This window comes from Malurus melanocephalus, unplaced genomic scaffold, assembly GCF_030028575.1.
Source record: "Malurus melanocephalus ecotype Western Australia unplaced genomic scaffold, MMel_1.1 scaffold_105, whole genome shotgun sequence".
In the NCBI taxonomy this organism is placed as follows: Eukaryota; Metazoa; Chordata; class Aves; order Passeriformes; family Maluridae; genus Malurus; species Malurus melanocephalus.
The window spans coordinates 129,519-141,778 of NW_026623337.1; the positions used below are offsets into that span (position 1 = coordinate 129,519).

The following is a 12,260-nucleotide window of genomic DNA, read 5'->3' on the forward strand; positions in this document are numbered from 1 at the left end:
TTTATCTGAAATACAAAGCAAATAAATAAGTTTGGCATCCTCATATGTGTGAACTGAGATAAACATGCTCTTGTAAATACTATTTATCTGCACGAGACATGCACATGAATTAGAATTGGTTGATAACTATTTGCCACTCTCYGTGACACCAAGCTGCATGCGTTAAACAATCTCACTAATGACTAAAATTGTCAGGGTTGAATACCAAATCAGGCACYTCAGTTGACTTTGGCAATTAAATATGCAGTGTGTCTTCTACCTGCATCTTCCAGTTCCTATACATGCAAATGTATTTTAAGGCTAAATAATTTCCTTGTGACAATGTCCTTTGCAAGTCCCTGTCCACCTATTAAAGGCAACACAAGAAGGTAAAAAAAGAGAGTCAAGAAAGTAATGAAATGGAAAAGCAAGACTGGAATAGCTTTATTTGCAATGAAAAACAAAASATGACAGGACTGTGCCACTAAACTTTAAGTCTCAGAATAGACAGAATCCAAGCTAATGAAAAAAATGTGAAGAATTATTGGACTAGGGAATACCTGTTTGTCTGAAGCCTGCTCAGATTTACCAACTGTTTTAAGTGAGTATTTTCATATGATAAATGAGTGGTCAGCTTCTATTACTAACTGCAAAATGTTACATCTCAGTATATTCACTGTCCCTTCTCCAATACAATTTTGTCTTCTTCTAAGATGTGAGGAAACGTAAGTCATGGGCTCGGGAATTTTTCTTCTTTTACATGCTAAGCAGCATGCAAATCCCTAAATTTGTGAAGCACAGTGATGAAGAGGGGGAAAAAGACAATCAATCCAGAACTTAACAATATGTATTGAATTCTGTCAGTTCTCAATCTATTTACCTTCATTAAACAAATTTCCCTTTTCATAGTGTGAAAGGTTTTTGTTAAAAAGAGGTACAGCCTGGGCCAAATTTGCTGCATTTGCGATGTTTAATCACAAGAAATGTTTGCATCTGAAGACAAAAGTTTCCCTGAACTAGAATTATCTGTTCATTTGTGAATAAAAATTATGGCTGGAAATCTGCACAGAATCGAGAGATTTGTCTTAATGTTTTATTAATTTTTTTATTTATTTCCAGTCATGTCTTTGCTGTTGCTGCTCCCAGTCTAAGAGTCTGGTGACTTCAATGCCCATGAATGGAACAAGCATTCAGTGGAAAAATCAAGAACTAAACAATCACAATACAGATCGAAGCAGCCATAAAGACAGCATAAACTGAAAGTTAAGGACTCTCGCACCATTTCAGAATGAAACAGGAAAAGAAGAGTCACTACAAACCTATTACAACAGGAAGTCCAGTGATGAATGAATTCAGACGTGCACCATTGTACCTAACTCTAGAGGTGATGGAATGTAACTGTGATATTCTGTGAGCTGAGATCCTCTGGACAAWAATTCTGCCTCTGACAAGGATACTGATGTGATTATGATACCAAAAAACTGGCTTGAACTACACAAGTGGTTTCCTCTTCTGAACCAGGCAGGAACTGTCCAGTGTCTGTGACTGGTACAATGYAATATTTTCACCTGATTATCACCTAGAATTAATCACTCTGGAACTTCTGAGAAGATATCAAAATGGAATCTATCTGTGACTATTTTTTTTCTCTGCCCATTTGTCTTTTAAGTTCTATTTTTGTGGTGGATATAGTCCATGCACCAGTTTGTTTTGCATGTTGTTGTTGTTGTTGCTGTTTTTCAGGATTATGTTGGAAAATGTTTTGGTTCACACCAGCATTTTACTCACTTATRTTACAGTGGGTCGGGAGATTAGCTGGGCAGTTCACATTTGTAGCACTTCAGTATTCAAATATAGGAAGAGACCATTTAAATAGCATCAACATTTGGCACTTAAGCACAGATTAATACCCAAAAAAGAGGTATTAATAATACAGTACTATACTGTGTTATTTATTCTAATGCTCTGTACAAAATAAACGTAATCTATATCAGCAAAAAGAATTAAAGATGCTCACAGATGGGCACCTTACAATGTGTTTTTATTAACTTGACATGTTAAATCTTAAACTATATGAACCTTTTAATCTATTTAGACTATAGCTGCATTAAATCTAAGTTGAAATGAGGGTCAATGGAACCTAATGAAACACAATTAAAGCTGTCCATAGCTTTCTGAGAATATGGTTACTATCAGAGCAGCTATGCACAACAYTATTTTCACATGGTGAACATGAGGTTGTAGTCAGAGTGAATGTAGAACTGTGGAAGTCCATAAAAGTTGAATGTGCAAAAGTGTATTTTGTGCCTTATTACAGCGTTCTCTGTCTTACACAACATTCAAAGATTTTAATGGGGTTTTAATAGGTTATCAGCGTTGTTAACCATACAAATGCTATTAGCAATATATAGAAACTATTGCTTGCATACATGTAAACTGATGATTTCCTTATTATTTCCATTCATCAAGGCTACATGACAAGAGATTCTTTGTTTGCCTATAAAAATTTTAATAGGCATCCTTTCATTAAATAGTGGAACTCAATAGTGTGGTGTCATATATAATAGGTCCATGCACAAATCTGTTAGGCAATTTATAGCATCTTTTGTGCTAGGCTAAGAAGCACTAATCAAAATTCCACAAATCTTTAAACATCCATTTTATTTCCAGTGAAAGATGTAATCCTTTAATATTTTTACTTAAGAGGTCAAAATGCCAGTGCCTGCAGTGACTTCTGCTGCACAAATTTCCCCAATGTTTACATTCACAATAATCTTCAGAAGTATATTTTTAAAAAGATTCTTTAAATTGGTTTGTGTATTTTTTGTGTGCTTTTGTCTCTGTGACATATCTGCGTGTATAAATACATACAAATTTATGTTCATATGTTATAAACTTAAATACAGTCTTCTGACAGTGCTCTGTAGTAATGCCTAAGAGCATGGTATGGAATGAGACTTGGCTGAATTTTACTTTAAACATTTCATCCTCAAACTGTATCAGAAATCATAGTGAATGAGTAACAATGCATAACAATGAGTAACAAAGACTCTTTACATCCTGAAACCTTCCTCCTCCTTCGATAGAACATATTGAGGTGATAATAAAGGTAAACAGAAAACAGAAGTGAGGAATGGGTTTAAGTTGTAAATTGCCCATTTATTTCAAGGCAGGGGAAATCTTTGTGTGTATTCCCCTTTTCTGCTATTTATCTGATGGTTAGATTGAACCAAAAATTTCATACACCTGCAAACCAGTAATGTGATTGCTCAGAGACAATATTTCTTCCTGTCTACAAAAGACAGTGAGCAATAGAGACAATTTAAGTTAGTTTACGGTTCTTAACTTCTACCAAAAAAAACCAAAACAAAACAAAAACCCATCTACATCAAAAAGTTTCAGACTGTGAAATGGGTCACTTTAATGCTTTACAAGCACTGATGCAAACCAYGGGTCATGAAAATTTAACAGTTTTCCTTCCAGCACTAACACTTCTAACATCTATTGCTTTCAACCCAGGAGTTGGCTCCGTTATGTGGCAGAGATACATGAACCTGCACACACATAGCATCATTTAAACCAGTTCAGAGTAGTTGGAAAAGTAGAAAAATTATCTTCCTACTCCTCATAATGCTGACTGACCTTAGCACCAGCATTATAAAATACAAAACTTTCTAACTAATGAAAACAAGAGGGTAAATTATCTAACAGAAGAGAGAGGTACTTTATAGAATCCTTTAGAATTATTTTTGTGATCTTATTTAGAAATCAGAGCCTGCAAAAACTAATCGATGATGCTCACACCATTTCTCCAGCCTGTGGAAGGACAGAGAGAGTCTAAATAACAGTGACAAGTGAGGTCCTGGGAGGTCTCACGCTCTTTTTCACCATGCTTGCTTTTTTCTATTTTCACTGGCGGCTGCTCCTCCCACTCACAAATTTATTGTAAGGACAAAGGGTGTTGTGATGTGACAGCTACAGTGCGGCGGCAACTGTTTCTGCAAAACTTACTAAGATACTTTTTAAATTCTCTCCTTCCCACTGAGAATGGTAAATATTCCTTTTGGTATTGTGTCTACCCTCAACTGTGAAAAAGATATTTTTCAAAAAGAACCAATGAAAGTACTCCACAATCCTGTGTCACACAGAAGCTGCTTTCTCTTTTACATTCAAACAACTTTCCATAAGTAYCTTTCCATCCTGCTCTTATGTGATAGATGTTTTTATGCCTGCTGTTTGCATTCCTCTCAACTGATCTGCAGCTAACAGGAGCTCTACTTCACAAGTTTCAGATCAGCTTCATAAACTTTTTGTAACATCTGTTCATTGTAATCAAAATCCATTTAACTGTCACATTCATCGTTTTTGTGGACTTCAGAACTCCCAGCTGCTGTCAGTCCACTCACTGTATAATTTCGTTGACAATCTCACTACTTCACTTCAAGTGCTATGCAGAGTTTTCTTTACTTTTAAAATACAGCTGTTCTCCTTGTTTTCAATATGCATTTTTTCAAAMTACCTCACTAAACATTTCCTCTTTGGAATATTTTATACTTATTTGTTTCAAGGAGACAGCATACATAGGTTTGCACTTATATCTATGTCTGTATGTATTTATTTATTTACATGTGAAACTGTGTTTCAGACTTGACCTAGCCAGCTCCTGTGCATTTAAAAAAAAAAAAAAAAAATTATACAGTTCACCATAAATGTCACCTGACAAAGCCATTAGCTTGGTTCTGAGACAAGATACTTATGTGACTCTCATATCTGAACATGTTTATTTTTGCTTTTAATACAGTCGGTTTCAGGTGTGCCTATCTGCYCCTCCATCCTCCAAACTAACTATGRACCCYCTGCCCAGTTTCAATAAATTTTACAGAACAGAGTTACCATCATTATGAAGCTACAGAGAATTTCACCAGACCTGCAGTATGGGAGGAAGAAAAAAATTCTACTTGTGTTCTATGCAGAAAATTTCTGAAATGTAGTTTGTGCATACTCAATAAATTCACTTGAAAGGAAGATGTTAAAAACATTACAGCAGCAGAMAAAGCCTTGATCAGAGCTTGCAACTTGTGAGACATCCGAGAATCAAACCACAAACCACAAATTCTTGGAAGCCAGTATTTGTAAGTTCTGTTGCTTGTGGAATTACTTGATGCTTTTTTTTTCTGCCTCTCTTTCATCATTTACATATTTACTGCAATCTTGTTACTATATAATTTGATTCTGTGAAGCCTTATGGGTTTCAGTTTGTGAGAAGACAGGGTACAAATTCAAATTCTACTGCATTTGTATTAACAGATTCCTGCTCAAATGTCCCTGAGGCAAAGCACACATTTTCATTAGAAGAAACACCAGGACCGCATGCTAACACTGCCTTGCAAAGTTTCTTCCAGACAATTAGCACTGCAAAGCTTAGCTCAGCAAAGTGTTCCTCATTTATACACCTCACTCTTTCAAAAACTAAATAAAGGCAATTATCCCCAAAATCAGAGCAAAATAAGACACATAAAAAGTTTACAGATCAGAAACAGCTCTCAAGTTGCATAGGAATAAAAAAAAAAAAAAGACACCAAAATCAGGCATGTTTAAAATGTGGCTCTAAAAGAAACACAGCTTATCATTAGTCTAAGTGTGGGAAAGGAAGATATGAACTAAATAAAAAAATGCAGTCATCTCCAGTTTCWCTAAAGGAAGATTAAATTAATTGACCTCTGCTATCTCATCCAGAATCAGTTTTTCCCCTGTACAGATACCACTGCTTCTAAACTGAGCTGTGRCTTGAGTCCCAGTATCTTATTGTCACAATAATAAAGCTCAACAGAGTAAGTGTTACCACTGGTAAGAAAAAGAAAACAACTTAACCTGTACTTCAGCAGCACTCTGTCCACATTTCTCAGAGTAACTGAGTGTCTGCAAACTGCTCTGAAATTAATGATTTTGTGCATCTCAGAATAAGGCCTTTACTTTAATCTCACATTGTCTTTGTCCTTGAGAGTAAAAAAGGTTGAGAATACAAATTACTGAATCAAGTATCCAAAACAATTCATAAGAAGCACTTCCAAGCCATCCAAAATGTACTGGTTTTACTCGGTCCGATTTTTGGTGGTGGRGGGATGGGACACAAGAGAACACACYTCCTGCTACAATGTWTTAAACAGAGGTGRAGAATAGAAAACCATCATTACACCACTGTGCCATCCTGTACCCACACTTCATATTTATTGAAATGTCTGTGTCTAAAGTTTTTTTGTCTTTTCCCTCTAAAACTGCTGCACAGTGGTCTTCTTGGTATTGACTCTGAATAAAGTATCCATTTGGATTAGYTTTCTTCCCAATATCTACACAGACACACAGTCTATTCCATCACAGAAGCACAATTAAACCACACCATGACAAAAGCCACAAATTTCTACAGTCAAGCTTTAAACAGAAAACTAAGAGGGTACTCTTGAGATGAATACTACAGTTCAGTACTACTAGTGGAAAGTACATTGATTTTTTAATAGATAAAAAAGAAACCATATCACTTTTGCTAATTCAAGAAAGAGTAGGTATTTACATTAGTAATAAGAAAGTCCACATTTCATGAGCTGGAATAAAATGTTGCAAGGGCTATAAATCTTCATGCTCCAATATATAAAATAGGCATAAATTCTGGTGATTAGGAAGACATAACTCTACAATGCAAGATTCTTTGATTTCTCTGCAATGTTTCTCTAAAGTATTAGGTTCAAGACACATCTCAAACTCAGAGATAATTGTGAAGATAGGGAGATGYTTACTGAGTTTGTCTTCTTGCACTGCAAAAAATCTTTGACTAACATTTTTCATAATAGCCAGCATGTTCTGGCTTTCCTCTACCACAAATGAGCTGCAACAATAGCAATACCAAGGACTACTCCAAAATCAGAATCTTACTTACTGGATTATTTCTTTTTTATGATCATGTGTTTATATGAGAATTTGTTTGGCAGAACTTTAAACAGTGGTTGTTCTTCCATATAAAGCACATTATTAACATAAACCTCCCTGCAAACAGATCTTCCCTTCCATTTACTTTAAAGTGTAAGCCACTGAGACATAAAAAAGTATGTCTGAAGTAACACTGGGATAAAGCCATGAGGCTGTTCTACAAAGAAAACTGTTGGCTACACTTCAGTATAAAAAAGCAGCTAAAGAAAGATCAAATYCATTTCTAAGATCTTGAAAACCTTCAATCTAGAACTGATGTTAAATATGAACTGCATCCCAGTTCTGTGATTCATAAATAATTTATATTTCCAGCTAAGGAGTTTCATATATTTTATCAATTTTGTTTTAATTTATTTTCTATAAYCTATAGAAATATAGAATCTATAGCCATAATCTTCTGTAATTATATGACAAGTATGAAAATGCCACCAAGACAGCCAGTCTAACTTTACTTACCCAAGATTATATATGTCACATAAGAATTGAATGCATCTACACCAACTCAAATAATTAAAATAGTAAGACTAGACAATGAAGTAATCTCAAGTTCCAAGTAGTAACTTGAAAATAAAATTCTGAACCTACCCACTTCAGCAGGACTGGGATTTCAGTCAGAATGCATGATGGAGCCCATTGGAATGGTAACTGTGGCAATGTGACTAAGGCCTCTACACTTCAGCAGGAGAGATGCAAAAGATTCTAAGAGGCTTTGATGAATATTTATGAAATTATTATCTCATAYGCTCAGGTAGGGGAAGAAGCCTTGGCACACTTTGTTTCCCACAAAATTAGCTTAAYAAAAAAAAGTTAGAGATAACAGGGTTCTCCCCTCATGCCACTCCAACAGAGACAGAATAGAAGAAATGAAATATTGTCTACTTGCAAGAAGCAATCCTCATTATAGAATACTGATATTTTGAAAATCCAGAGTATTGTCCTGATCCATGTCCTTCCTCCGAGATGTGTCTCTTACTTAAACCARTTATTGCACAGATATTAATGAAATAATCTATGTCAATCTGCTCAATTGCTGTGTCCTCCTCCCTGTTCAGGCAGATACTGGAACACTACCATTGGCTGGAATATCCTAACAGTGTGTATCACTGACATGCCTGTTGCAATTATTCAGATCAGTTTTACTGAAACAGTTCTGGACTACACTGGAATCAATGTGGACATATTATAGTATGAGCACRTAAGTCTCAAAAATGTAGTAATCCTATGTCAGAGGAATCATGGGATCAATATTTATTACTGCAGGGGATGTAGCATGCTGTATACCTGAAGAGCTTGATATGTACAAAAATATCTCTGTGGGAGCTTACCCTGCTGAGTCAAACTGAAAACTCTTACTATTCTCTCAATATGTAGACCTTTGGGGTCTGCCTCCTTTCAGAGCAATTCCTCTCCTGTAGCTGATTACATATTTAGCTGTTCTAGGGATGTATTTTCTAGGCTTTGGGAAAACACAGTTTGCACTAACTAAACATTGCATGAGAACTCTCATGTACAGTCATTCCCACTTTGSAGTTTTTTTGCCACAGGGATGGGATTTCATAAACATTGCTCTGTATGCAAATAAAACAATCAARTAAAATAATATGGAAAATGCATTACACGAAAAATAATTTGATGTCACAAGAAAAGGAGCGCCCTCTAACTAAGCCAACCTGACATACTTCTTATAAAGATCCACTTGGTCATAGTAGATTACTTTTTTCAATGTTGAGTCTCAAAAGTGAATACAGATAACTAATTTAATATACTGATTTTGTCTTAGTTCAAATGAGGTTACTTTGATTTGCCAAGCTACCCACAGAACTGGTTAACAGTTCCAGATGTGTTAGCAACGATTTGTTACAGTAGGTGCCAAGATGGAAAATGGAAAGGAGTGACCAACCCAAATAAACACACAGTACAATTCAACAACAATTTTGAGCTCACTAGGGAGCTGAAAATCTATTCCAAATGCCACTTTAACTGYGTGTTATAAAAATACTTGAATAATTTTTTTTCCACAGCTATGGTCTGCAAGTCCATGGCAACACAGGCTTCAAAACAATTTAATGGAACATTAAAAATGAAACTTCATAATGTTTAGTCCAACAAGATTGATGATGAGCACTGACCTGCAAGAAATTTTCAGTGTTAACTATTTTTCAATATCAAAACACTACAGAACTCTGAGAACTCTGCAAATTCAGAGAAATCTTTTCTAAATACTGTCATGCAAAAGTTAAAGAAATTAGAAGTTAAAAAATTCCAATTTTGAGGACTTGGTGCTCACAGTTCACCCTTGACATCTGTTTTGTTATCTTGTCCTTCTCTCTGAGTTCATTTCTTACTGTTGCCTTTTCGTTGCCAATAAGCAGGATGAATTAAGTTATGCTGAACTTGACTGCTTCCACTCCTTCASATTTTAGTGTTATCCAGGCCTAAAACTGGCCTTAAGTATTACTGCCCTATAACAAAAGTTCCAATGTGAACATACTTTGAATTGTTCAGGTAGTTGAGGAAGATAGTGTGATAAAAATGTGATAGTTTTAGGGCATGTGATTATAGAAAGCAGCAAAAAATTAACAAGGGAAAAACAATTCAAAATTGTATYGAAAGGAGTTTTCCATCTTTAGGAAAGGCTTTCTATCAATTTTCCACAACTTTCCTCTCAAAGCCTCTCCAGAATCATAATCAATCAAAAGATTAATACTTCCGTTTCACACCAAGGAAGCAAAAGGTTTTAAGCAGCCTTTGCATTAAAAAGGAGTAATAAGCAACATTTTAAACTTTTAGATATACACAGTATTGAAGATTTTCATGTTTAATTTTCAAAGGATTAGTTTCAGAGCTGTCAAACTACAGATATAAAGAGATACAGCCAAAATAATTTTAACCTAGATTCAGTATTTTTGATCCCACTACACAGACAAAAAGCACAGCCTAGAGATCCCAAACTTTGCTCAGCAGCACAGCAAACATTATGACATGCAACTGCAAGTCAAGGCTACAGGTACCCAAATTAATTAATTTGTAATTAGATCAAGTGCAGCTTTGGCAGTCATGATTCATGAATTTTAGGAAAGGAGAAAAGGTCCAGAACATAAAACGTCTTCTGGACTYCAATTTGAAAAAAATTATCCTTGAAGAGGAATCTAACACAAACTAGCTTCTTGTCCCAAAACTGCATTCTTACAAGAAAAAGAAAGAAAACCCAAACTGAAAACATTTGGTTTAATCTACAGAATTGCAGGAGTGCTGTATTAGAAATTTCACTAATGTAAACAATACTTAGAAGTCCTTTCAAGTCAAACTTGAAGTGCATTAACAAAGCAATGTGTGGAATTTAACAACCTGGGGTTTTACTACTCTTTCTGTGTTGTTCATGATCCTGAATAGCTAGAGAATATTTGTTTTAGGAAAATCAGCCTGACACTTTCAGAAATATTACTTAAAACAAAAAAAAAAAAACCCAAAGGGATTTAGAAGATGAAGGATTTGCTATAAACAAGTAAGTAAATAAATTTAATTTTATAATAACATCATGGAACAGATTAAAGCCTAAAAAGATAAATATAGACAGAAGATAAATGGCATTAATTTGCAAAAAAGGAAAAGAATACATCTAAAGCAGATAATCAGAAGCTACTCTCTAATGAGAAGATGGAATCATGGAAATAGACCTCCAGGTGACTGTGATCACCAAGTAAGTGATGTGTTTGCAATTGAAATATGGCATCAAGAAAGAGAAATGCGATTTGGGATTAATCTGTAGAGACACTAAGTGTCACAAGGTAAGGACTTAATGTGACTGTAGTGTGATTATATGTGAATTAATAGCATTTACACTGCACAAGGGTGATTAAAACCATTCAGTTTTAGTAGCACATAGTTTAGGGAGAGCACAAGCCCCTTTCTTGAGAGGTTCTTCAACAGTAAAACTAATAAGGAAATCATAGAGGAAAAAAATTAATTMTATAAAAATAGATTCATTTAACACTCTCCATGTAAAATTAATACATTCCTGACCAGCTCTGTTTTGTGTGTGCATGAGCAGTCTCTCTTTTTGCCAACAATCAAAAGGATCTAAAAACCTAAAGAAGCTGTTCTGAGTCAGACYTTCCTGTCACCCATGAGGATCCATAGCAGGCACCTAGGAAAGCGTGTAAGGACAGTATAAGGTACAACAACACTTGAGTGCCCAAGCCTTCATGAAACTGAGGTGAGAATTGGTACAYTTCAGGGTAAATGATGTGTATTCCTCCACGAATTTATCCTTTGAGCCTATGTAACTGTTCTCTTTATTCTAGCAAAGCTCACACGAATGGAATTAACTACTGGTTTACATGCTAAACTGTACTCTTGGAAGTTGGTAGAAGCTTTGCCTGAGTAAGCAGTGTAAGGACCAGAAAATGAAAAGGTGAGTTGATGTCTTTTTTCAGATAGTGTCAGAGTGTGTTTCAGAACTGAGTTAACCATTCAACTAAAATTTTTTTTTCTGAATTATGTGAAAGGAACTTCCAGCCAAATCCACAGGAGTGCTCACATGCACCTGGGAATGCTGGCTCAGAAAACAGGACCAAGCTTGTGATAATGATCCCCTGCTGTATTAATGATCTATGTGTATTGATGTAGAAACACTCTATAAATTAACTGAAACAATCAGCTTCAGTGTTCCTGCCCACAACTGGAATAGCAGCTGTAGCATTGACTAGGAGGAGTCTGAGATGACTAATGTTGATCTTTTTGCTGTAGTCCTTTCTTCATCACCTCCTGCACATTTCTYCTGTGTCTAAACACTTTGTAGTTGGAAATATTTTCATGTGGTTGTAGGTAAATATAAGTATGGCTTCATGTCTGGCAAAATCAAAGTATCCTTGCATCAGAATAAGCACATCTAATTTATAAAATAGTATTAGGMATCATAGTAGTGGTAAGAGAAAAGCAAAATGCTAAACCAGTGTAAGACATAGAACTGCATTTCTTGTATTTGTAAGAAATCCAAAGAAAAGTATTGCWGGGTTCATTCAGAGGCTAGCTTCTATACTGTACACATTTTGGAATCCTGTAGTGAAATCCCTCTTTGGGAATTGCACTACTCTTCTGTCCAGCACTCAAAGTTTATTAAAGTTTTGTGGGAAAAAAGCTGTTTGGCAGCATCCCAGTCCATAAGGGTCTGAGAATGATGTGCCAGAAAGACTCAGGAGGCCTAAAAAGCCACTTTAAAATATGGAAAAGCTGCTTTTTTTTTTTTTTTTTTTTGGCCCTTTTTTTTTTTTTTTTTTTTTTTTTTTTTTTTTTTTTTT

At 35.3% G+C, this 12,260-nt stretch overlaps 1 protein-coding gene across 1 annotated transcript in view; it reads left to right on the forward strand.

Moving 5' to 3' along the window:
• EDNRA (endothelin receptor type A) overlaps positions 1-6,139 on the forward strand; it is a 33,815-nt gene extending 27,676 nt beyond the window's left edge. Inside the window, exon 8 of the mRNA XM_057369173.1 lies at positions 1,099-6,139. Coding sequence (XP_057225156.1) covers positions 1,099-1,239 — 141 coding nt within the window. The 3' untranslated portion in view covers positions 1,240-6,139. The remainder of the gene's footprint in view (positions 1-1,098) is intronic.
• The last annotated feature ends 6,121 nt before the right edge of the window (positions 6,140-12,260 follow it).